This window comes from Spodoptera frugiperda, chromosome 17, assembly GCF_023101765.2.
Source record: "Spodoptera frugiperda isolate SF20-4 chromosome 17, AGI-APGP_CSIRO_Sfru_2.0, whole genome shotgun sequence".
Classification (NCBI taxonomy): Eukaryota; Metazoa; Arthropoda; class Insecta; order Lepidoptera; family Noctuidae; genus Spodoptera; species Spodoptera frugiperda.
Genome location: NC_064228.1, coordinates 3,738,965 through 3,766,261, shown reverse-complemented (window position 1 = coordinate 3,766,261; position 27,297 = coordinate 3,738,965). Strand labels below are relative to the sequence as shown.

The 27,297-nt window shown below is 37.2% G+C and overlaps 2 protein-coding genes and 1 long non-coding RNA gene across 4 annotated transcripts; all 3 read left to right on the top strand.

Annotated features, from left to right (window-relative positions):
• Positions 1-276: 276 nt before the first annotated feature.
• LOC118276956 (uncharacterized) lies at positions 277-8,579 on the top strand. Its single transcript, XM_050699810.1, has 13 exons — positions 277-411; positions 1,058-1,078; positions 1,472-1,504; positions 2,620-2,667; positions 3,317-3,334; positions 3,657-3,674; positions 3,762-3,782; positions 4,308-4,322; positions 4,782-4,796; positions 5,575-5,601; positions 6,115-6,132; positions 7,432-7,500; positions 8,428-8,579. Exons 1-13 carry the CDS (start codon positions 355-357, stop codon positions 8,467-8,469), a joined length of 402 nt encoding a protein of 133 aa, XP_050555767.1. The 5' UTR covers positions 277-354; the 3' UTR covers positions 8,470-8,579.
• Positions 8,580-12,915: 4,336 nt separating this feature from the next.
• LOC118276793 (uncharacterized) lies at positions 12,916-18,094 on the top strand. Of its 2 annotated transcripts, XR_007706157.1 has the most exons (4): positions 12,916-13,683; positions 14,472-14,483; positions 14,744-14,758; positions 15,367-18,094. It is a non-coding gene; the product is annotated as an uncharacterized LOC118276793 (long non-coding RNA). The 2 variants fall into 2 exon arrangements; XR_007706156.1 differs by lacking the exons at positions 12,916-13,683; positions 14,472-14,483 and having other exon boundaries at positions 14,500-14,758; positions 15,367-16,089; positions 16,647-18,094.
• A 1,136-nt stretch (positions 18,095-19,230) lies between these two features.
• On the top strand, positions 19,231-25,773 carry LOC118276735 (BUD13 homolog). The gene is made up of 6 exons (XM_035595243.2): positions 19,231-19,406; positions 20,743-20,926; positions 22,334-23,303; positions 23,822-23,915; positions 24,296-24,480; positions 25,471-25,773. The coding sequence occupies exons 1-6, from the start codon at positions 19,306-19,308 to the stop codon at positions 25,641-25,643; spliced, it is 1,707 nt and encodes a 568-aa protein (XP_035451136.2). The 5' UTR covers positions 19,231-19,305; the 3' UTR covers positions 25,644-25,773.
• Positions 25,774-27,297: the final 1,524 nt, after the last annotated feature.

Here is a 27,297-nt window from a genome sequence, read left to right as displayed (position 1 = left end):
GATCGGTCTGCTCGTTTACCGGCTTATACTATAAAAAATCGCTCGTGCTGTATTCATATGAAATTAATACCCGTCGACAGTTTCAAACCATTAATTAATTAAGAACCAATTAACACTATAAAAAATCAAATTAGATTTACATAGAAATAATTAAAAAGTAATCGAAGAATATGTGATACAAATCCATAATCGATTGTATTAAAGAAACAAAATTAATTGATTAAGAATGTATTTAAAATAAGTCTTGGTTTAGCACCGTGCAATCATTAATATTGATTTTTTACGGTCCTCACAGGGCTTTATATATGCTGTGGAAGGTGGTGGCAGTAGCAGGGTTACTGTGGGCTCGCAGCCATGAGGTGGATAATCCTCTTTCCTCTTGCCCTGGTAGCTGTCCAAGCTCTATCAAAGGTGAGTAAAAAAATACTGTCAATGATATTGAAAAAGTATGCATTCTCGAGTAAGGGTACTTTTAACTTGACTCTAATTTATATAAATACAACTTGTTGTTTTGTGTATCAAAATTGCAACCCATTGAACATTTACCGCTCTCTAGTGATTTTTCTGGGAACTAAAGTAAGATTGTTATAATCTGTGTAATCGTTCTCAACATTTCTTTTTTAATAAACTTCACTTGCTCTGTACCCGTCAAAACTGCGTTTCATTATACAACTTCTATCATTTTTTTATGTCAGTTTGTTTCATAAAGGTTAATATTAAATTTTATATAACTATTAACAACTAGCAAACCCAGCGAACTCCGTTTCGCTACAAATGATTTTCCCTGTTTTCCTGCTTTTCTCTTACTTTTTTCCTAAATTTTCTTTGCTATAAACCTCACGGAGCCCGATACCTTTCCAACAAATGCAAATCCGTGGAAATCGGTTCGTGCTTTTTGGAGTTATAGCGTCAGGAAGGAAAACCCAACTTATTTTTATATAATAGATAAACTCTAACTTCATTTCATTTTAACAACCAGTTTGTTAAATATGAAATGTGTTATGTAAGTTTTCTTTGTTAACATAACCTAATCAATGTTAAAATTTAATATTTCCAGGACCACGAAGATGTATCAAAGGTGAGTAAAAAATAATGTCAATGATATTGAAAAAGTATTAATTTTTACATACATACATAACATCACGGCTGTCTCCCAGGCAGAGACAATGGAACGCCAGTTGCTACGAATCTCACATACCTCTTTCGCTTCATCAACAGTCAGTCAGTCTTTTCATGCATGCTCGTCGAATAAGGGTACTTTTAACTTGACTCTAATTTATATAAATACAACTTCTATCATTTTTTTTATGTCGGTTTGTTTCACAAAGGTTAATATTAAATTTTATTTAACTATAAACAATTAACTGTGACCTAATTTCATTTTAACCACCCGTTTGTTAAATATGAAATGTGTAATGTAAGTTTTCTTTGTTAACATAACCTAATCAATGTTAAAATTTTATATTTCCAGGAGGACCAGTTTGTAACATTGAATGACAATGACGTAAGTAACGAGACAGTTTTTTTAATATAAAAAATAAACACATTGTTTTCTCCTTCCACCCTGCTTTATTTCATGGAAAATACAAATGACAATGCCAGAATCTCTATAGAGCTTTGCCCCACCAAAAAATATAGTTTACAGGCATGCCAAATGTAGCATTCTATTGCTTCTCTATGTATTACATTAATAAATCTTTTTTTTATTGAATGACTCGTTTTGTTCATCTTGTAAGCGTACAAAGAAACGCAGATGGTCGCGATAAAAACAGGAAATAGGCCTTGGGTTTTTTTAATTCTTTTTATTCCCTAATTTTTATCCGCAAGTTTATCAGAATAATAATTAAGTAACCAAGGGTCCTATTTTCATTGCACAATTTTTTATTAATTTACATTTCTTGTACATTTATGAAATTGAGTGGGGCAGGGTCTGGCATTGTCATTTTTCAGTTTAATGTAAATCAGAAAATTGGTGATTAGCGGTTAAAAAATTCGTTGAAGGTAAATATTCATATCACGCATTTTTTTTATTGTTTAAGCCGGTAAACGAGCAGACGGATCATGATAGTAGGCAATAGCCGCCCGTAACACCAGAGGCGTTACAAGTGCGTTGCCGGCCTTTTGGGGGCTAGGATTTAAGTGTTGTTGGGACGTCGGGGATTGGGAAGATTGGGCCTCCGGTAACCTCAACGGTAACGAAATACAACGCTTGCGTTGTTTTACGTCGGTTTTCTGTGGGACCGTGTTATCACTCCGGTCCAGCCGGCCTATTGGTGCCGAAGCATTCCAAATTCCATACTGAAAATTTTAATAGAAGTGACCCCCAAAAGGCCGGCAACGCACTTAAAACGCCTCTGGTGTTTCGAGTGTCAATCGGCGGCAGCGATTGCTTAATATCTGGGGCCTTAGTCTGTTATTACAATTGTGTCAGAATGGTCGATCATTGACCAGTGCAAGAGGGACGGAGCTATGAAGGTTGTATGCTCGGTCCCTCTTGCACTGATCAATGATCGACCATTCTGACACAAATGTAATAACAGACTAAGGCCCCTGGTGATCTGTCTACTCGTTTACCGGCTTATACCTAAAAAAAACGGTAAAGAAAGTCTTGATTTTCAGGGTCAATCGTACAACGAACTAATGGATCAAGTGATTCAGCTGGCCGCGGTTAGTATTCAAATTATAATTAAGTAATGCGGTTTTAACAAAAAAAAAATCTCTTCTAACTTCCATCTATGTAGGTGCTATTTTTGAGGTGGGGGAAATCCATCTAGGTACTATTTTTGAGGTGGGGGAAATCCATCTAGGTACTATTTTTGAAGTGGGGGGAATCCATCTAGGTACTAAACTCATTACGGCGCGTCGCGTTCCTCAAAAGCCAGACCATCGGAGCTGCGGACAACGTAAAAGGTTACCAGGGCTCCGACTCAAAGCAGGAGAAGGAACGGGGTGGTTTTTGGTCAGTAAGAATTTGACACTCCCTCTCGCCTCACCCAAGGCGGGAGAAGACATTGGATGATTTTCGCCCTTAAAAAAAGAAACAGAAAAGGTACTTAAGTAACTCATGTTTTCAACTCATTTTTTTCGTTATTTACATACTAAATTAATTATTATGTTATCGGCTTACTTATGTAACTGTTTGACGAGGAATAACGTCGCCACGTCGTGTGTCGCGGAATGCTGCTCATGAATATGAGCCTCTGGCGTGACGCGAAACTAATCGACTTACTCGTCAAACAGTTACGTGAGGAAGCCGATAACATAATAATTAATAATTTAATGAATGATTATAATAAATTTTGTTTGTTTAATATAGAAATATGGAGGGACAGGAGTAAGTATCTATGTCAATGTTAATCTGAGCTCAGTTTTTTCAATCAATTAACGTATTTTTTTATGATTTTAATGAGTGTGTGTTATTTATTTTTAACTCTTTTGCTCTTAGTTCAATATCATTTACTATACCCGTAGCGCGTGGCTACAAAACGTAAAAAATATATCTACACCTAAATAAGGAGGAGCAATCGTGTGAATAGAACGAAAAAATCATGCATATTCTCTGTCGCAGTAATACGACATGAGCGGTAGGGACACGGAAATATGTATAATATACCACTACTAATTTAATTTTTAATAAACAATATTTGTTTTTGCAGCACGTACAAATAAATTATGTAAGTTTTTTTGGACAATTATATTGGTGTTTTTCTCACAAATTTAAACGCAATTTGTTTATCTTAACGTTTTTCTTTTTTGTTTAGCACCCACCTTTTGAAGAAAAAGTATGTATAAAAAACCAACCAACAATTCTGCATATTTTTAAACGATTATAATGATTTAACTTGACCCATTATATTATGCACACTATTTATTCAGTCTTAGTTTTTTTATTGTATAAGCCGGTAAACGAGCAGATAGATCACCTGATGGTAAGCAATCGCCGCCGCCAATGGACACCAGAAACAGCAGAGGCGTTATAAATGCGTCGCAGACCTATTGGTAATTTAAGGGTTGTTGGGGAATCAGGAATTAGGAAGGTGGGTAATTGGGTCTCCGGTAACCTCTCTCGCACAACGAAACATAACGCAAGCATTGTTCCACATTGGTCGGTCACAATTCCAGGATCCGTGCTACTACTGATTTTCGAAAATCCGATAACACCTCAGTAATACTTTGGCCGACCCGGGAATCGAACCCGAGACCCCTTGTTTGGCAGGGGCACATGCGACCACTCGACCAACAAGGCAGTCAATGTATTTTCTGTATATATCAGTAATAATTTAGTAAATTAATGTTGTTTAATATAGAAGACGCCAATGGCTGTAAGTACATTTACTCAATGCTTAGCTCAGTTGTTTTTAACCCATCTTTTTTTTAAGAAACACACCGGTAATCGAGCAGACGTATCAACTGATGGTAAGCAATCGCCGCCGCCCATGGACACTTGAAACACCAGAGGCGTTACAAGTGCGTTGCCGGCTTTTTGGGGGTTAGGAATTTAAGGGTAGTTGTTCGGGAATCGGGGATTGGGAAGTTTGGGAAGGGGGGGACCCGGGAATCGAACCCGAGACCCCTTGTAACGAGGCAGTAATTAATTTATTACATACCAAAGTGCCCATGGTCCTTTCAATGTATCTTTAACAACATTCTTATTGCATAGCGTAAAAGCGTCTTTAGGAAGATTTTTTTTTTGTCTAATTTATCATTTTTAATTGGCGTTTTTCTAACAATTTTAAACGCACGTTTTTATCATACTATTTTTTTTTTCTTTTTCATTTTAGTTGTACGAAACCAAGGTATATATCAACAGAAAATATTTATTAGTTAAGAGGTCCCTTTGGAGCTGTGTTCTGTGTTGTACCCGGAGAATTAATCTTATTTTTTTTATAACGTCACGCCTTCCATTTAAGGGATAGGCAGAGGTGCACATAATGCCAATGCACACCCACATTTCACAGTTTATGTTGTAAGTCCCATGTAATAGGTGGTGAGCCTATTGCCATATACCGGGCACATTTCCAGACTCCGTGCTACCACTGAGAAATTTTCGAAAAACCGAAAAAAGCCCAGTAATACTTCGCCCGATCCGGGCATCGAACCCGAGACCCATTGCTCGGCAGTCGCACTTGCGACCACTAGGTCAACGAGGCAGTCTTAATAATACAGAGGCAGAATTAATCTTACTTATATTATAAATGCGAATGTTTGTGAGTTTCGTGTGTTTGTTACTCAGTTACGGCAAAATGTCTCTTCAGCCATTCCCTTCTAGATTCCTGAGCCTTCAATCCTTCAGTTCGGATTGGGATGAAATTTGGAACAGGGGTAGATTATAGTCTGGAATAACACAAAGGCTACCTTCTATCCTACGAAAATGCGAGCGAAGCCGCGGGCAGAAGCTAGTTTCTTATAAAAACAAGTAACATGACATTTGAGAAAACATGACATTTGACATTTGAAACCCAGCGTGAGTTTATAGTAAAAGGTAGCTAATGACCTCAAAAATCCCTTAGAAGTAGTGTCGGTCCATGCACTAAACACTCCGTATACTTAAATTGATAAATTATTTGCTTTCAGCTAACTTCTACAACAACATATTTGGGCGTAAGTATACTAAATTTTCAAGAAAACTTACTTATTAAGTAATATTTAAACCACATCAAAAAAGAGGGAGATTTTTTTTTCTAAAATACGAAAATCCGTAAGTGAGAACTACGCCTATCACATTTCGAACGTTACGTAACAAGCTTAAAACGCGGCATTACACACACAAACTCTAACACGTATTTGATATTATTACTAATTCCCTAAAAATCTTTTTTTGACGGATTATTCTGAAATACAGCCAAACTTAAATAGTTTATTATAGCCGTGTTTTTACCTCTTGTCCTTATTTTAAATCGATCATTTATGACTACTGTGACATGCCCCCGAGTTTTGTTGTCAAAACTACACCCTGTATAGGTAGATAGATATACAATAACACCCTGTATAGGTAGATAGATATACAATAACACCCTGTATAGGTAGATAGATATACAATAACACCCTGTATAGATAGATAGATATAGAATAAGATTGTAGCAGTAAAATACATGTTTAACATTTGATTTTCAGCGTCTTCACTTCAACTACGTAAGTAGTTAAGCAAACTCACACGAGAATAATCCGGAATTATCAATTAATTGATGATAATTAGATTAAAAACTCATTGTGAACTTCGAATAATGAAATTATGTACAACTGCAACAACTGTTCGTTTGTAATAAAACGATAGGACCATCAAATCAAATCAAATCACTTTAATGCATCCATAGTGTACAATGTGGTCTATAATTTTATACAGTAATATGTTCCAACTATGGGCCCTATTGGGCACCGCAAAAGTACTTAATCTACTTACATAATAAATCGTAACATTGTTTTAAATTTATGGTATTAAAAGTATTATAATTATAACATTCATGTAGGTAACATTTATAAAAATGTGTCATTAAAAAAAGTTAATATATTCGTTATATTACATACTGCCTCGTTGGTCGAGTGGTCGCAAGTGCGACTGTCGAACAAGAGGTCTCGGGTTCGATTCCCGGGTTGGGCAAAGTATTACCGGGCTTTTTTCGGTTTTTTGGAAAATTTCTCAGTAGTAGCACGGAATCTGGAATTGTGTCCAGTATATGGCAATAGGCTCACCCCCTTATTACATGGGACTTATAACACAAATGGTAAAAAGTGGGTGTGCATTGTATAGCGGCATTACGTGCCGTAATGAGCACCTCTGCCTACCCCTTCGGGGATAAAAGGCGTGACGTTGCTTTAATATTTCGATTAATTTTGAAATAATATTAGTTAGAAGTATTAGTGCTTCGTCTATGAGATGACTACAGATTGCCGCTCCATAGACTGAACTGGCTACTTGCGCGCGGTTTCACCCGCTCTGCTTGGTTCCTATTGACCGTAGCGTGATGTTTTATAGCTTATAGCCTTCCTCGATAAATGTACTATTCAACACAAAAATATTTTTTTCAAATCGAACCAGTAGTTCCGAAGATTAGCGCCTTCAAACAAACAAACTCTTCAGCTTTATAATATTAGTATAGATATCAAGTAAAATGATACGATGATACGGATCTAGGGACTATCTATAAATCCCCTTCCCCGTCCTTGTCACAATTGGTCACATTTCTGAGACCACCCCCTCCCTAGTGTGACGTCACATTTTATAATTTTACATCTAGAAATAATTATTTAATTAAAACAGCAGTTCCGAAATTTGTTTTATTTCAATTAAAAATATTTTTTAGTAAAATTAACATAAGATAACAGTTAGATTATAATAAAAACATAACGCTATGACCAAAAGGAGCTAAGCAGAGCGGGTGAAACCGTGGAGAAGTAGCTAGTTTTGTATATACATATTCTTTTTAAATACAGGTTGGAGGAGATATACATCAAGGACACAGACATGGAAACAAAAACAAAAATAAACCTGGTAAAAGTAAGGTAAGTTGCTAGAATAACATACTCGTATGTATATCTACAGCTATGCATTCACTTAGAAAGAAACTGGTACAGACATTGCCGTCACAGCACCAATTTATTTATAAGTCAATATAGCCACCTATTCTTTATAGTCTATAGCCTCATGGAAGCCTACCCTGACTGTGATATATTCGTGGATGAGCTTAAAGCTATTAAAAGTGTCTGCCTAAGCTTTTGTGAAAGCCTCTAGTGTCTAGTGTAGAAATGTGTATTGTGCAATAGTATATTGTTGATTGTTTTTGTTTTACCAAATGTATGTTAATGTAATCGGTTTGTTAAACCGTGTTAACATATTAATAATAAATAAATATAAGTGAATAAATCACTACATAGTATAAAACAAAGTCGCTGTATACTTAAATCTTTAAAACTACTCAACAGATTTCGATGTGGTATTCTTTAATATATAGAGTGATTCAAGAGGAAGATTTTTATGTATAAAACATGTATAATATATCACCATTGCACTCATGCGAAGCTGGGGCGGGTCGCTAGTACATTATAATATTGAAATATTATACCTGCGCCGGTTCGTACCGACCCGTACAGATTTTGTCTGTACCGGAAACCTGTTTCTTTAAACAGTATGTTAACTAACAGAGGGCGTTCCTGTTAACCCGCAATAGTATAACATCCATACATGCTAAAAAAAATATTACCATTCAAAAACAAAACAATTAAATTTTTTAAAATATTAAAATGTTTACCAAAAATTTTAAATCGTTTAAGGAAGGCAACGTTGCAATTTATTGCTTATATTTCTATGCTGATATTTTTATTTTAATCTATTAGTGATAATTATAGATTAACGAGTTTAAAGGAACGCCCTCTGTTAATTAACATACTAACATTATGCCACTTTTTAAATACGTTGTTTTTATTTTCTAGACTAAGAAAGAGAAAGTAAAGGTTCTTGATAAAGTAAGTTGATAAATGATTGTTTCTTATTATAATAATACTAGCTACTTGTTTTACATTTGATGGGTCGACGTTTGGCCACTATCTCGCCTGATGGTAAGTGATGATGCGGCCTACGATGGAGCACGTCTGCACATAAGCAACCTATTCACTCGAGCTTTGAAGATACCCAGGTTATACCCATCAGGAAACACGGACTCCGGCAAAGAATTCCACTCCTTAGCAGTTCGCCCAAGAAAGCTTGAAGGGAAGCGCTTTGTGCGAGTGAGTGGGACGTTCCATCTCTTTAACTATTTCCACTTAAAAAAACATGTCATTTCCCTGTTATGGAGTGGAAAACGGAAAAATAAACAGATAAACAGATACAGATAGAGAGCCATGCTTCGGCACGAATGGGCCGGCTCAACCGGAGTGATTCCACGGCCTCACCGAATACCGACGTGAAACAATGCTTGTGTTGTGTTGTTTATGTGAGTGAGGTTACCGGAGGCCCAATTCCCCCTTCCCAATCCCCGATTCTCAAACAACCCTTAAATTCCTAACCCCCAGAAGGCCGGCAACGCACTTGTAACGCCTCTGGTGTTTCAAGTGTCCATGGGCGGCGGCGATTGCTTACCATCAGGTGATACGTATGCTCGTTTACGCTCGGCGTGTTCCATAAAAAATACACATTTTCATCTTACATTATACTTCTTTTTGTTCTGAATTTGTTTAGCTGTTTGCTTTACGTTTAAAGTAATCGAATCGAGAGCGCGTTCGGCGCTCTGATTGGTCGGCTCGATTAAACCAACCAACAATAAGGGTACCGAGCGGATGAAACTGAGCCGGAGTCTATAATATTATAATTTGTATGCCATGTGTGTCTTGGTGGCCCGAAGTTTAAGACGCCTGCTTCTCATGCATGAGAATGCGGGTTGGAAACCTACCAACGGCAAGAACCAATGTGACTTTTTAAGACTTACATGTACTTTCTAAGAATATTTAGACACCACTGACAAACGGTGAAGGAAAACATCGTGAGGAAACCTAGGCTTATGATTTCTAATTATAAGATTGAAATTGCGTGATGATTAATGCTCAAACTTTCTCCGTATGAGAAGAGGCTTTTGGTCAGCAGTGGCCACTTACAGGCTGTTGATGATTGATGATGTATAGGTAGTAAGTATGGATTACTGTTAATGCCATTTTAATTTTATGTTTTACTAGCACGGGCGCGTCGTTGGAGTAATGTTCATCGAGGTAAGTAAATTGACAACATTCACAAATTCAATGATTGTCCTCAAAAAAAAAACGGGTTACAATAAATTACCATTAAAATATACTTTCCTATAACTCTCTATTACTGTTAATACCACTTTTTAAAAATTAATGATGTTTTTTTACTATCATTAACAGCATAGTAGAGAGGTAAGTAACATCATAGTAAAACATTCCAAAAATTAATTAATTTAAGACAAGCTTCTTAGGGTGATTTTCCACCAGAGATGTGCTGTGCGATGTTGCTATGGATGCGTTTGGCTTCCACCAGTCATGTTCATTAGTACACGTAGCTTAGCACTGGTGAAAATGGACTAAGCTAAGCAATGCTTTTTATATGGAAAGACGCGCGCTATGGATGTATGCTACGGATGGCTTCCCTACCATCGATACATCGCATACTCGAGCTGCGCATCTTCCTCGCACAGCTACATAGTTTAGTATCAGTAAAAACGGTCACATAGTTTCACAGCTTAGCTATTATTACATCTTCGTAGCATAGCTACTTGTCATTTTAATTTGAAGTTTAAATCGTATGTCGTATGATATATTATATAACGTCAATACAAAAAAGGCGACGGCGAGTGGGCAGCGCGCTGTCCTCTTGTGTTGCAGTTGTGGCGTCCAGACACTCCAAGTTGAAACGCGGTTTTTAACTGCCTTTGTGAAACAAAACATACGAATACAAGTGTCAAGAATCCTGAGAGAGAGGGACGGAGCTATGTAGGTTGTGTAGCTCCGTCCCTCTTGCACTGCTCAATGATCGACCATTCTGACACAATAGGCTAGTTTCCTACTAGTCAAATTCAATACTTTTTTCGAAACGTCAAAAACGATATTTTCTATGAACTTTGTATGAAATAGTGCATTATGACGTCATAAGTTTTTGACGTCAAATAGCAGACTTATTTCTAGAAATTTAGCTAGAAAAAATCGAAAATTAAATAGTTCATCAAATTTATGAATGAGAGTGTGATTATTTTTTAATATTTTATTGTATTGAAAAGTTGTAATAATTTATTTTTGACCGAGGATAATACCCAATTGTAATAGCAGACTAAGGCCCCTGTTCACTGCTACAGCTACATTTTAAATATTAAATATATTTCTTTAATTTTCTCTAGCTTGATGATACCGAAGAAGTAAGTACTTTTCTTCATACAACTACTGCCGGAATCCAATAGATGGATAGATTTACACGCTTCGGCACGTATGGGCCGACTCGACCGAAGTGATACCACGGCCTCACCGAAAACCGACGTGAAACAAAGTTTGCGTTGTGTGAGTGAGGTTACCAGAGGCCAAATACCCCAATCTTCCCAATCCCTAATTCCCCAACAACCCTTAAATTCCTAACCCCCAAAAGGTCGGCAATGCACTTGTAACGCCTCTGGTGCTTGCTGCCTCATCTAGCTATTTGAAATAGTGACGTATAAAAGTGTTATTTTGTAACCTACTTACAGAAATAAATATCATTTATCATTTAAGTGTCCATGAGCGGCGGCGTGCTTACCATCAGGTGATACGTCTGTTCCATAAAAAAAGATTACTGTGTATCGTACCCAGGAACAATAGCAATCTTCCACATATAACAACGTCACGCCTTTTAATCCTTGAAGGGTTAGGCAGAGGTGCACATTACGTTACCTACACCCAATTTTCACCATTTGTGTTATAAGTTGTAATAGGGGGTGAGCCTATTGCCATATACTGGACACAATTCCAGACTCCGTGCTGAGAATTTTTTTAAAAACCGGAAAAAACCCCGTTAGTCTTTGCCCGAGAATCGAACCCGAGACCCCTTGTCCCATTTGCGACCTCTCAACCAACGAGTTGAGAGGTCCATTCCACATAAATGTATATTGCCGTATTATAGTGTTATGTAAAATACGTTGTTTTAATTTTTACTAGGATGACTCTACAAGCATGGAGGTAAGTATTTTTATATGGCGGCAAACTCATAAGGTGCGTCTACGCTAGACGAACCGAGCACGAGCGAAGCACGAGCGAAGCACAAGCGGAGCACAAGCGAAGCACGAGCGGAGCACAAGCGGAGCCGTTCTCGGATTCGTCGTTCGCGGCGTCAAGTGTGGACGTACAACGAACCAACGCACATCCCTTTGCGCGAGCGCGAAGCAAATTCCTTTGTGTTCGTGAAAAACCGACAACAGGCGGAACGCAGCCGAGCACGACCGAAATGCTCGCAGCGCGCTCGTTCGAAGCTTGTAAGTTGGTCCACACTAGACGAATTTTGTTCGGCTCGTACTCCGCTCGTGCTCTGTTCGTCTTTTTTTTATGTTAAATGGGCCGACGTTTGGCCGCTATCTCGCCTGATGGTAAGTGATGATACGATGGAGCACGTCTGCCCATAAGCAACCTATTCACTCGGGCTTTGAAGACACCCAGGTTATACCCATCGGGAAACACAGACTCCGGCAAGGAGTTCCACTCCCTAGCAGTTCGCACAAGGAAGCTTGAAGCGAAGCGCTTCGTGCGAGTGGGTGGGATATCCACCATGAAACGGTGACGCCTCGCCGATTGTCTTGTGGTTCGACGATGGAAAGGACTAGCCTAGCCGCACCTTTAGAGTGAGCCTGAATGGTATGTCGAAGACGTGGTGGCCCGGAGGTTTACGACGTCCGCTTCTCATGCATCCAAGGGTCCGTTCACAAAAACCGGCTCGGAGAGGAGAACAAAACTTGTGTCATTAAGAATGATTGAAGGCGCTCGGTGTGAAATAGTAACGGACTACGGGGATCTTACACTATTGGTAATAACAGTACCCTTAGTAGGAGTTTGCTTTACGTTTGAAGTAATCGAACGATAGCGCGTTCGCCACTCTGATTGGTCGGCTTGAATGAACCCACCAATCGGACCGTCGAACGCGCTCTCGTTTCGATTACTTTAACCGAAAAGCAAACTCGTACTAAGCCCTATGTTTAAGGTTGCAAAGAATCGAATACCGGTTGAACGAGTAAACGCTTGCAATATCTCTCGAACACGAATGGAACAATGAATTATTGACAATTTATAGTCAAATACTCAAACGTCACTCAATTTTAAGACGCTCTTAAAAGTAGTTTTGTCTCTACAAATCCTTTATAAAAGACAGAGATAGGAATATATTATAGTTGTTTGACTTAATTAAATTAAATTTGAATACCGTTCCAGCATCCGAGTGTTTTTTGAAGTCGGTTAAAAATGGAATACCAAATATTGCTTTTTTTTATTTATTTTTTTTATTTCTGTTTTTCAGGGCTATAAAGTAGTAAGTTCCAATTAATTTTATTGAATAGTATTATTGCTACTCTTGCTTAGGCTATACCTTTAGTATGAGTTTGCTTTACGTTAAACGAAAACGAAACGAGAGCGCGTTCGGCGCTCTGATTGGCCGGTGTGAATAAACCAACCAATGTTGACACATGATCTTGTATGGCTTAGGGGCACACAAATTTCATGATTTTTGACCCCCTCTCTCGTCCTTATCACATTTGTGAGACCCCCCCCCTCCCTAGTGTGACGTCACATTTTATAATTTTACATCTAGATTTTTTTGAGATTTTAGATTATAGTTTCAAGTTCGTGTTTTAACAGTTAGATTATAATAATTGAAATGTGACGTCACGAAATTTAACACCCCTCCCTCCCCCTTGTCACATAAAGTCACACTTCGTCGACCCCCTTTCCCCCCTTAACGTGTGACGTAATTAATGGATGGCCCCTTATGTCAAAATTGTATCTTTATTCTTTAGTGAGGTTTACAGATAGATAGTTTATATGAAATTGGTCGTTACGAGTTTGTTTTACGTTTAATGAGGTCGAAACAAGGGCGCGTTCGGTGCTCTGATTGGTTGGTTCATTCGAGCCGGCCAATTAGAGCGCCAAACTCTGAGGTGTATTCTGAAAATGGAGTATCAATCAATTCTTTTTAATCACGTTTCTATTTCTGATTTTCAGGGCAAGAAACAAGTAAGTTCTAATTAATTTAAGTAAATACTAGCTAATGTAGGCTGGGTACGGTTATAACAACGCACATTTGTTACCAAAACGGGGGTGGAATCGGTTGTAACAATTTTAATGGGGATTGTTGTAACATTAACTTTATAATTTGACTGCACGGTTGGTGCGGTGGCTGGGCAACTGGCTGCCGTGCAACGGGTAGCGGGTTCGATTCCCGCACGGAGCAACTCTTTGTGTGACACAAATTCTTGTTTCGGGTCTAGGTGTCATTTACATGTGAAATTGTATGTTTGTAAACGCACCCACGACACAGGAGAAAATCCTAATGTGGGGCAACGTTTTTTTTTTTTTTTAATAATAATTAATGTATTTTAAATGCCTTGGAAATGCATAAGAATGTTTATAGGACAGTGGCCTGATACAAATGCTACTACTGTTGATTAGAAATAGCTGAAGTGGCCTTGCACCTGATTTTATGTGTTCTTTCTTACAAATATGTGTTCTGGAAAGAGAGCACTAAACATTGTTTTATTTTATATCACACTAGCTACTTCCGCGCGGTTTAACCCGCTCTGCTCGGCTCCTATTGATCACAGTGTGATGTTATATAGCTTATAGCCTTCTTCGATAAATTCACTATCCAACATAAAAATAATTATTCCTGTAGTTCCGGAGATTAGCACGTTCAAACAAACAAACAAACAATCAAACAATTAAACAATCAAACAAACAAACTCTACAACTTTATAATATTAAGTATAGAAGTATAGATTTTTATTTCTATTTCTGATTTTCAGAGCGGCAAGAGCGTAAGATACAATTAATTTTGTTAAATACTAGTGTCGTGCTGGCGACAGATTTGTTATCAAAACGGGGGGTGGAATTGGTTGTAACAATTTTGGTGGGGATGGTTGTAGTAGTAATTTTGATAATTTGTGTAATGTAGTTGCCTTGGAAATGCATAAAGACGACTTCGAGAGTTAGAAATGATATTTCAATCAAAATTTTCTGAAAATGAAACACTAAAAATTGTTTTAATTTATTTCACATTTCTATTTCTGATTTTCAGAGCAGCAGCAAGAGCGTAAGATACAATTAATTTGGTTAAATGCTAGCTAAGGTGGGCTGGGTACGGTTGTAAAAGTGTTCCCACACAGCGGTTATATAACGTTATACAACAATGTGTAACAATATAACATTTGCAATAGCGTGTAACATACTCTACAACTACTGTTATAATTTGTTTAAACACAAATGTTAAGTCAGTCCCTAACGTTATACAACTGCTGTGTGGGAGCACCTTAATAACGCAAATATCACCGAAACTATAAACTATAGATTAGGTGGCCGGAGACCATCGTATGATCCCGAACGAGAAAAAACTCGATATAAAAAAATTTATAAGTTAATACTCATACAGACAGACTTACGTATTCTGGGAATGGAGTACTAAACATTGTTTTATTTTATTCCACACTAGCTACTTCCGCGCGGTTTCACCCGCTCTGCTCAGCTCCTTTTAGCCATAGCGTGATGTTTTATGGCCTACAGCCTTTCTCGATAAATGCACTATCCAACACAAAAAGAATTATTCAAATCGGACTAGTAGTTCCGGAGATTAGCGCGTTTAAACAAACAAACAAACTCTTCAGCTTTATAATATTAGTATAGATTTCTATTTCTGATTTTCAGCTTAGCAGCAGCAAGAGCGTAAGATACAATTAATTTGGTTAAATAGGTATTAGCCAAGATAGGCTGGGTACGGTGTTAATGTGTAAGGAGCCATAGGCCTACAGTTGCCGGAAACCGTCGCATGATCCCGAACGAGAAAAATCTCGAAATACCTCTTACACACGAATAGATCGACGGATATCAAAAATTTGATAAATTACTCTTACAGATGTGTGTTCTGAAAATGGAGTACAGTAGAAGCTCTTTATTCGCGGGGTATGCGTTCCGTAAATATGCCGTGAATATGGAATGCTAATTTGTATGGGGTTATAGGGGATTCGTTCCTAAATGACGAAATCAAGAAGCAAATAGTAGATAAAAAAATGTTTATTTGAACTTTCCTGATCATACAGATTGCCTGATGATAATATTATTATCATCAGGTTTAGGTCACACTAGATTTAGGCAGAAGTCACAATCTAGACGTATTGTAATAAGGTCTATTTTATTTTTTTATCCTTCTACTGACGCGTTGACAAAGGATAGCGAATGTATTTTTTTAGGTTATGCACCGATATTTCGATTCGATCCGCGAATAAAGAAATTGGATCGCATTTTTTCAATCCGCGAATAGTGAAAACACGAATGAAGGAAGCGCGAATAAGGAGCTTCTACTGTACTAAACATTGTTTTAATTTATTTCACATTTCTATTTCTGATTTTCAGCTTAGCAGCAGCAAGAGCGTAAGATACAATTAATTTAATAAAAACTAGCTAGTCTTGTTCTTTGTCCTAGGAATAAAGTATGATTACAACGGTGAAAGATTTTTCTAAAGCGGTCCGGTAGTTTCGGTCCCTATGCAATTCAAACGGGAGGTTGGAATCGGTTGTAACAATTTTTATTTAGATGGTTGTAGCAGTAATTTTAATTTGTGTATTGTAGATGCCATAAGTGTAGCCAGGTTTTAGTATCGGGAGGGGTTCAAGAAAGTCGACGCATTAAATGTAAAAAAAAAAACTTCCTTCATACATGAGAAAAAAAGAAAATTTATGTCATATGTAATAAACAGATTCATAAAAATAGTCATAGAGACCAAACAGGGGATGTACTATGCTAACTACAAAAATAACGCTCTGTAATGTCTAGGTACGCATTTTCGGGGGGGTTTGAACCCCCAAACCCCCCCCCCTGGCTACGCCTATGGTTGGTTGGTATGGTTAGAAATGATACTTATAGGACATAAGCCTAAAGTACTAAACATTGCTTTAATTTATTTCACATTTCTATTTCTGATTTTCAGAGCAGCAGCAAGAGCGTAAGTAACAATTAATTTTATTAAATACTAGTTAAGGTGGGCTGGGTACGGTTGTAACAACGCAAATATCACCGAAACTAACCTATAGGTTAGGGGTGAACATTGCACCTGACGTTGCTAGTAGTTGTAATTATTATTGTAACTAGTGGTCGCCTAGTGGTCGAAATTCGACCATATACGATTTAATTTACGATACCACTTAACATACGTTCAAGCCTTCAAGGATAATTTTTATTTAACGATATTTGCTATTAGTTTTGTAAAATTCAAATTAATATATACCAGCGCATCATGAACAGGAAAACTCTATTCATATGAGACGTGAAAATATCATCGCAAAGTCTGTCGATTTTGACGTTTTGTCAAATAATTATGTCTGTCGATTTTGACGTTTTGTCAAATACGATCAGATACTATGCATGGTAGTGTGTGTAATGTTTTATTTATTGATATATTTTTTAACGGTAATATTTTTCAAAAATAATTCTTTATAAGCATTATTTTTGAAAAATATTATACCGTTCTCAACTTCTCCTACACATAAACTATAAGTGTACCAAATTGTATGCTTCTACGTCCGCGCAATTTTCGTAAAATGGGGTCCAAAGTATTTGTATCACGTATTAACATATAGATATGGACAATTAAAGGAAAATTGTTACAACCGTACCCAGCCTACCCTACCCTTGCTCTCCGTCCGTAGACCCGCACTTGGGCTGACGTCACTTGCATATTCTAATATGTATGGAGCCTACGCCATAGGCCATTTGTTTTTTTTTTAACTTACACACATACAGAACAATGGATATTAAAAAAATTATAAGTTACTCTTGCTCGTTAAGTTGACTGCCTCGGTGGCCTAATGGTTGCAAGTGCGACTGCCGGGCAAGGGGTCTCGGGTTCGATTCCCGGGTCGGGCGAAGTATTGCTGGGCTTTTTTCGGTTTTTCGAAAATTTCTCAGTAGTAGCACGGAGTCTGGAAATGTGCCCGGTATATAGCAATAGGCTCACCACCTATTACATGGGACTTACAACATAAATTGTGAAAAGTGGGTGTACACAGTGCCATTACGTGTCATAATGTGCATCTCTGCCTACCCCTTCGGGGATTAAGGGCGTGACGATATGTATGATAAGTTACTCTTACAGATATGTGTTCTGGAAATGGAGTACTGAACATTGTTTTATTTTATTTCATATTTCTTTTTCTGATTTTCATAGCAGCAAAAGCGTAAGATACAATTAATTTACATTAAATATACGCGTCGATATTTTAATACCTACATATATTGAAATGTTAAAATAATTTATTTTTGACATAGGAAACTCCCCAATTATTTTGAAAAACTATAATATATAAACAAGTTTTACTTTAATAGTTAGTTTAAGAAAGACAAAATCTTTTTATGTTTTAAATTATATTTAATTACTTTTCAGTCTGGTCACCTACGTACCCATCGGATTTCCTTCCTTCTATACGCCCATTACCCCATTACAAACCTTATAGACCTTAATACCAAACCTTATATACTTACCTTACCACAATTACCAATCATATTATACTTACCTTACTTACCAACCATATACCTTCCCAGTTGCCACATACCTCAAGCAATACCAATTACCAAGCGATATTTCTCCGTTAGCAAGAAACGTTCTAAAGCATTGTCTTGAAAAAGACAGTTTTACGTTTTGACCACTGTCAGAAACAGGATAAATAGAAACGAGAAACATCGCAGCGGCACCAGCATTGTTTTCGCAACACCGTGCCGTGCGTGGTCGCTTCGAAATAAGCGGTTTGTTGTCGCTTCGAAATAAGCGGTTTGTTGTCGCTTCGAAAAAAGCGGTTTGTTTATGAGCGCCGGCGCGTCGCAATTGATTAAAATATACGTCTAACCGTATCTAACTACATATTGTTGTTTTGTAAATAGGAATATAAAGTTGCGTAGTTTCCGAATAAATCAGGCATTCTTCACTACACCTTCCAACGGAGTTTTACTTAGAAGAAACCCTAACTAATAGGACACAAGGCTCTCCTACCTAGCTCCTAAAATCATATATAATACCGATGGAATCATATATCATTGCACCTACAAGTTCAATGATATATGTAATATTTAAACGACAAATGCTACTCACCAATGGACATGAAATATGTTTATTTATATAAGTATAAAAGCATTGATGAAAAAAATTATTAAACAGTATAACTGTAGTAATTTTGTGTTTTTTTTTTTATAACCTCATTACGATTAAGTTATGATTTTACAACGTAACATTATTAAGCCGGGTACAGACTTTCCCGGGGATTTTTTTTCTTTATTCGATTATTTTTAAATAAACATAAATAATTTTATTTTACGATTCTAAATGTTTGGATGCACATCTCTAATTTGTAGTTCATTCCATATTTTTTGGTATTTTTAGCATCATATTTTTATTATTTCGATCTCATGTTATCGCAAGTGTAAGAAAAGGACATCATAATTATCATGCTAAACTTTTGAACAACGCTTCTCATAACTGTCAGATGTCAACGGAGCAAGTCCAAGTCAGTTCAGTTCCATTCGTGATATCTTGTAACTTGAACTATTGTATCAAAATAGGTAATATTCATTAAGAAAAGTTTATACAATTAATCAAAATGGGTACAACTATAAACCAGAAAGCGTACTTGCAAAAATATCTGAGTGGTCCGTCGAAAGACAAAAAGAAAAAGAAGAAAAAAGTTATCAAAGGAACTGGGTATGTTTTTCTACAATTAAATTAAGGATTTTGTAATAAAAACTGTAATTTAATTCACATTTATTATGTATTCTTACTGAGATTATTTGTATGCAACAGCATTATCTATTTGTTAACACACCTTCTCAATATATTTCGTGAATGATACACAATTATACAATTCCCTCCGTTTTGCCACAATGTACAACATCAAATAGATTAAGAAGTTAAAATCAGTGCTGTATTTTCAATATCTTCTAAATATTACGTTTTAACTAAGAAAGTATTCATTGTTAGAAGTTCATGGAGATAATTACCATCATTACATACTGTAAAAATCAGTCATCTGAACAGATAATTGAAATAGATAATGTAAAAGGAAACTTAGGTAATTCTCTAACACCAAATGTCTCAATCAAGATACTATGGTGAAATAGCACCTTTAAGCCAAAATCTTTATCTTATGTGTTTGATATTTACATTCATTAATAAATAACCTATAAAAAGTTAAATATTGTATTTTGTGAAAGTCTAACCAAAGAATACAATGTTATAATACTAGCTTATGCCAGCGACTTGGTTTTCTGTCAGCTTTGCCTGCATTCCTGTGAGATATAAAGTAACCTACGTGTTATTCCAGGCAATAAACCCCTGTTCCAAATTTCATTCCGATCCCTTGAGTCATTGTGACGTGGTTGAGTAACAAATGTTTGTTTTGTATGTGTATGTACACATAACCTTACAAACATTCACTATTATAATATTAGTAAGATACTAGGTGTCCAACAACTTCATGGTGGTTTTTGGTATTTACTATCAGATGACGGGTTTGCTTGATTGTCCTTTATACCCATATTTCCTAAAGGTAATTTCATGCAGCCTCTTTGTGTATCTGTTCACTGTTTAGACAATGTAGGTTCCAATGGAAAAGAAGAAAGAAACTACATACATGGTAACTCTTCTTCAATAACTTACACAACAACTCTGTGGGTTGCATTTATTAAACAAGTTCTATCATGCAAGAACAATGCAACCAATATTCAACCAGAGATTGACCACTGGTATAAATGAATGTTATTAGAACTTAAAACGGGATATTTCCCATGTTTATTAGTCTTTGTGAGTTTCCAATATTATATTCCGATATTTCTCCGACATCTTTAATTGATTTCGTCTGGACTTTAAAAGAGACTATGACCTCTGAGTTTGTTTCGGCATTTCTTCTCAGAGTACTCCGATAGGAAATGCCGGCCTCATCTAGTTATTTAAGAGATTGACATGTAAAAGTGTTATTTTATAACCTGTTTGTAAAATAAATATCATTTATAAATAGACATAAATTTATCTTTAATTCCAGATTGAAAATAATCGATGATGACATTGACCTGTCAAAGCTTCGCACCCTAGAAGGGGACGAGCTAGATGTGTTTGACCAGGGAGAGGACGCCCCCCAGATTGCAGGCATCATTGATGACAGGCCAGAGGAAGTCAAGAAGGCCGAGCAGTTCAGTTCTAGCACCAAATGGAAAGTTATTAATCAGGTAAAATAAAGAACATCGGGCATTTTTGTATGGGACACTTACCTACGGCGAACAAAAATAAAATTAGGTACGGTGGATAGGCAATTAAATCTAGTTCACAGTGGTATAGTTCCCATATCTGTGGGTCGTGGCAATAAGGAGAAATTGGACATTTAAAAAATATTTATAAATGTTTTTGGGCAATAATTGAAGAGGAAAAGGGGAATCAAAAATAATTAAAACAACATATTTTTCTCTTAACTTTTGGCGAAGGACTGCGATGATGATGACGAAGGACTGCGATGTAGTAAGATAAGCGACCTGCGCGAGCGCAACATAATACCAGTTATAAGACTATGGGCGAGAGTGAGAACGAAACATGCACATCAACTTGACGGATTTAGTCTGATTGGGTTTACAAAAATACCACGGAGTGATATTTTAACTTACTGAGCGGTCGTTTAGTAATTAGGAAAAATAGTCAACTTAAAGTATCATTTTAATTTTACTAATTATTTCCATTTTCCCATTTTTGTGAATCAAAATAACTACACAATATTAAATATGATTGCAAACACTATCATTTAAAAATATTTTGGTTTATGTTCGCGACTTTTAAAAATCGGGTAAAAAACGCCCGATGTCCTTTTCTTTCTTTATTATTTAAGGGGTTTTTGTCCAAATGGATACGTCAACCCCATCGTACCTTATTATCTAATTTACACTCAGCTAATCATATATAAAAATTATACGCTATGTAAATGAAAGGGACTCATTAACTAAGTCTAGATCGCAGAACTGTTAGGTTACCCTTACCAGACCACACAAACCTTTTGTAATCTCCGTTGTAGGATAAGCTAAATTGTTTTGAACCAGCCCAATGTCTAATAAAATAAATTATAATTATAATCATTCAGACTACCAGGCGAAATGATGGCCAAGTGCTGCCCAATTAAGTATAAAAAAAATCAGTCACCTTTTATATATGGACTGCACGGTTCTTGTGGTGGCTGGGCAACTGCCCGCAGTGCAATGTGTAGCAGGTTCGATTCCTGCGTAGAGCAACTCTGTGTGATCCACAAATTGTTGTTTCGGGTCTGTGTGTCTTGTGTGTTTGTAAAGCACTCACGACATGAGTAAGACCCAATGTGACTGTGAGAGCAACATTTAAAATAAAATACATAGATCAGCAGAAGCCATTAGCATACACTAATACAGGGATATTTAAAACTAAGGACCAACCTCACAGGACCATATTACTGATTGTACTGATTCTACAAAGCCAATTTGTTCAACAATGTTTCAAAATTGTACATATTTTCTAATTTTCAAAACTAGAATTAAACAATACATTCAAACATTTCAGGAAACTGAAATACCTAATAGGTGTTAAGTAGAAAGTCAAAATAACCAAAATTATATTCACAGGATGACGGATTCAACAGTAAAATACAAATAGAAGAGATAAAAAGAGACATAAAACAGACAGAGAAAGAGAATGAACTGATCTTTGGTAAAATGTATAGTGACTCTGAGGATGAAAAGGCAAAGGATTCTGACCTTTCTCCACCAAGGAAACAGGATTCTGATAAACCTAAGGCTTCCAAAAAGCAAGATAGTGACAGTGACTTCAGCCCTCCCAGAAAAAGAGCTAGCAGGTCTCCTAAAAGAAGTCCTGATAGGTCTCCCAGAAGAAAACAAGTTAACAGACATGATGGCACAAAAAGAAGAAATGACAGAAGAAGTCCTGATTCAGATCCTTCTCCTCCAAGAAAGCGGGATACTGATAAAGCTAAAGCTTCGAAGAAGCATGATAGTGACAGTGACTTTAGTCCTCCTAGGAAAAAGAGCAACAGATCTCCTAAAAGAAGTCCAGACAGATCTCCTAACAGAAGAAATATGAACAGATCCCCCTCTAGACATGATGGCACAAAACGGACCAATGACAAGTCCCATAAACGAAGAAGTCCGAATGACTCCGACCTTTCTCCACCGAGAAAAACTTCAAAAACTCACGGCAGTGACAGTGACTTAAGTCCTCCTAGGAAAACGGATACCAGATCTCCTAAAAGAAGACAGTTTAGCAGATGGGAATCTCTTCCCAAGCCTGATAGTACAAAGAGAAGCAGTGAGAAGTCAGTTAAAAGGAGATCTCCAGAGAAGTCGCCAAAGAGGAGTTATAAAGATAATTTTGATAGGAATAGAAAGAGAGAGAATGATAGCCCCCCACCGTCCAATAAGAAGATGGCTAAGACACTAGAAGGCAAGATGGCGGGTTTGCAAGACGCAAGACAGTTGAGACAAGAAAATGAAACGTTTAGGAAAAAGGAAGATGAAGTATTCAATAAAATGTCTGATGAAGTTTCTGGAAGGAATGCAGAGGTTGTGTCGAGGAAATGTAAGTACTAAGTTAATGAATAATAATGTCATAACGTCACGCCTTTTATCGTCGAAGGGGTAAGCAAACGTGCACATTACGGCACGTAATACCGCTGTACAATGTACACCCACTTTTCACCATTTGTGTTATAAGTCCCATGTAATAGGGATTGAGCCTATTGCCATATACTGGGCATAATTCCAGACTCCGTGCTGAGAAATGTTCGAATAACCGAAAAAAGATAAGAACTTAATAAATGAGAAATACAATAACTCGACTGCATGGTTGGTGTGGTGTCTAGGCAACCGGCTGTCGCGCAACGTGTAGCGGGTTCGATTACCCCACAGACCAACTCTTTGTGTGATCCACAAATTGTTGTATTCGGGTCTGGGTGTCATGTGTATGTGAACTTGTATGTTTGTAATCGCACCCACGACACAGGAGAAAATCCTAGCATGAATATCTTCTACATAAATATATTTTCATGACTACATATTATCTTATAGCAAAGATTTTATAAAAGTTAACTTTTGCAGTGAAACGAGAAACGTCCGAAGACAGGCAAAAGCAGAAAGAAAAGGCTGACCGACAGAGAGAACTGGATGAAAAATACAAGAAGTGGTCTAAAGGGTAAGCTATTGTTTTACAGCAAACTTTGCAGCGCCTCTAGCGGTCACTTGTGGAACTATTTACCACACAAAAAAACGATTAACTCAAAATGCTTTAAACTCGAGTTAAAAGTAACATTCAACTCAGTTAAGTCAAAACAAGCTTATGCCAGCGACTTCGCCCGCGTTCCCATGGAATAAAAAATATCCTATCTCCAAAGTCAGCTTATACCTTATATGTATATCAATCAATTTCATCAAAATCCATTTAGTAGTTACAGCGTGATTGACGGATTGACGGACAAACATTCAAAAATCTAAACAAACCAACTTTCACATTTATAATATTAGTGTGATAACCAGCAATTTCTACTTATAGTTATTATTCCGAATGCTTTTCAGGATAAAACAACTGGAAGAGCAAGAGGCTCGTGTCCAGGAGTTTATGCACGAGTCGTCGAAGCCTCTGGCCCGTCTCCGCGACGACAAGGACCTGGAGGACAACCTGCGGCAGGTGGAGAGGGACGGAGACCCCATGCTGAAGTACATGAGGGATCGGAAGCGAGAGAGAGGGGAGCTAGGACCAGGTAAATTATCACTTTTGTTTTCATGAAATAGTACACACACACACAACGTCACGCCTTTTATCCCCGAAGCGGTAGGCAGAGGTGCACATTACGGCACGTAATGCCGCTATACAATATACACCCACTTTTCACCATTTGTTTTATAGGTGGGTAATAGGGGGTGAGCCTATTGCCATATACTGGACACAATTCCAGACTCCGTGCTACCACCGAGAAATTTTTCGAAAATCCGAATAAAGCCCATTAGTATTTTGCGCGACCCGGGAATCGAACCCGAGATCCTTTGTTCGGCAGTCGCACTTGCGACCACTCGACCAACGAGGCATTCAAATAGTAATAAGAATAATATAATAGCATGCATGAACAGACTGACAACTGCTGATGAATAGCGAAAGAGGTGTGTAAGAATCGTAGCAATTGGCGTTCCATTGTCTCTGCCTTGCGGGCCTGCGGACGGCGAACAAGGGAGCTCACCGCCCGCACAGAATCAGACCCGTGCGTACGGCGCGTCGCGTTCTGCGCGCGCCTCAAAGAGCCATCAGACCACCACAGATAGTGCCCAGTAGGGCTGATGTTTGATCCGGAGCTGCAGACTACCTATAGCGGGTTTACCGTGGCTCCGGCAAATCCAACAAATGATCTGTTCGTGGATGGACGGAAGGAGATTTTGTCGGAATGCCTGAAGTACTGCGAGGCGAACTTCTATGAATGCTGTTAATTCCTGTTTAATTATGTTTTAGTATACCGTTGTAACTTTTGAATTAAATGAATGACGTCATCCGTCGATTTGCTCGTCGATAGTCTATCTCGCGCACTTAGAGTCATTTAATGGTTACTTAACCCAGTCCTTAGCAATTGTTTTCCATACAAAATCGTTACTAAGGAATAGTTTAAGTAAGCATTAAATGACTCTGAGTGTGGCAGTATGTGTGACTTCTGTCATATGTCACTTGTCATGTGCCACAGCGTTAATGTCTTGTTTGTCCCCAGAAAAACCACTATACAAGGGCAATTTCCCCCCAAATCGGTTCAACATTCGCCCCGGCTACCGGTGGGATGGCGTCGACCGGTCCAATGGCTATGAAAAGAAATACTTCGAACAACAAAGCAAGCGCAAGGCACAAGAGGAAGAAGCCTACAAATGGAGTACAGAAGACTTGTAATCTGTATTCTATTTCTTCAAACATAAGGTTGAATTTAACGTTGTGCATAATTACGTCAACCATTTTTTTATTTTTTACGAAAAGAAAATGTAAATACATTTTTTGTAGACAATAAAAAATCAAGGAATTATGTGTTTTGGTTTTTTTTTAATGTTAACGGAATTAAAAGGAAAATTATCCATTTGTAGATAAAATTTATAAGAATCTGACTAGAAGACCTACCGATTTCGTAGTAGCTAGGAATGTGTAGCAGGTTTATTCAAACACTCCTATCCTGTATTGATCCATTGTGCTTACAACAGAGATCATTAGGCCCAGAGATGTGCTATGCTACGTTGTTTTGAATGCATTTAACTTCCACCAATCATATTCATTGGTATAGCATAGCTTAGCACTGGTGGAAACGCACTCAGCTGTTTTTATATATGGAACGATGGGTGCATGCTATGGATGGCTTCTCTACTATCGATACATCGCATACTCGAGCTGCGCATCTTCCTCGCACAGCTACATAGCTTACACCCGTATTCACAAACAATACTTTCCTCAGTGAAGTAGCAACTCTATGCGAAGAACTCATTTCTCACTGCGTAACATCTGGCAAGCCTTTCAATAAAATTCATAAACGATACTTAAGCGGCCCTTGTCTAAGCAAACGCACAGCGTTGAATAGAGCTCTGTGATTGGCTCGCGTGTGTTGCGTGTAGTATAGTATCAGTGGAAAGTGTCACATAGTTTCACAGGTCATCTATTTTATCTGCTACTGCGCCGCTGCGACATAACAACGGATCATGTGCCGCCGCTCTTATTCAAAGACTGCTATCCTATATTGATCCAGTTTGCATACAACAGGCGTCATTATTACCATACTATCAAATAAAACTACAAAACATTCATTAAATAATTTATTCAATAAGTAAGAAAACTTGTAAATCAGAAGAGACTATGGCCGACTGTGTTACAATAATAAGTAAATAAATCAATAATATATTGGCTTATGTATCAGTTACATTGTCAATGCTAAATAAATACATATTGCTATTCTTTGAAAGCCTCGGGCATACAATTAAAATAGTTAATAAACTATAAAACTTAGGCAACATGAGAGAAAACATTATTTAACCTATTAACTTAATATTCGTATGAAAAAACTAACTAACTGCCGTACTAAGAGACATTTAATGATTACTTAAACTATTCCTTAGTAACGATTTTGTATCGAAAACCATTGCTAAGGACTAAAACATTAAATAAATTGGCAGGTTTAATGTACTTGAACATCAACTGATAGATAGGTATTCCTATTTACTATCTAGCTTTTACCAGCGGTTTTGACGTGATTGAGTAATAAGCATACACATACTACCGCCCTCAGGGCAATTTATTACTTTAACTATTCCTTAGTAACGATTTTGTATCGAAAACAATTACTAAGGACTGGGTTAAGTAACCGTTAAATGAGTCTGAGTACGGCGGATAGACTAACAAACTTTCGCATTTATAATATTAGTAAGAAATCGAAATTAATGCTTTAATAAGTATTTATTGTTTAACTAGAATAGGAGATTCCATTTTAACGTAAAATTAAAAAAAAAGAAACATTCCAATAGTAACATATTTATGAAGAAATAAAAAGAAAAAAAATAAACGCATA

What these genes read in the sequence shown, in the direction of transcription:
- LOC118276956 (XM_050699810.1), top strand. Translation starts at nt 355, where the DNA reads ATGAGGTGGATAATCCTCTTTCCTCTTGCCCTGGTAGCTGTCCAAGCT. An exon ending in ACCACGAAGATGTATCAAAG is followed by an intron (nt 1,079 to 1,471) that starts GTGAGTAAAAAA and finishes TTATATTTCCAG; the next exon opens with GAGGACCAGTTTGTAACATT. An exon ending in ATAAACCTGGTAAAAGTAAG is followed by an intron (nt 7,501 to 8,427) that starts GTAAGTTGCTAG and finishes TTTATTTTCTAG; the next exon opens with ACTAAGAAAGAGAAAGTAAA.
- LOC118276735 (XM_035595243.2), top strand. Translation starts at nt 19,306, where the DNA reads ATGGGTACAACTATAAACCAGAAAGCGTACTTGCAAAAATATCTGAGT. An exon ending in AGAGGTTGTGTCGAGGAAAT is followed by an intron (nt 23,304 to 23,821) that starts GTAAGTACTAAG and finishes TAACTTTTGCAG; the next exon opens with TGAAACGAGAAACGTCCGAA. An exon ending in GAGAGGGGAGCTAGGACCAG is followed by an intron (nt 24,481 to 25,470) that starts GTAAATTATCAC and finishes GTTTGTCCCCAG; the next exon opens with AAAAACCACTATACAAGGGC.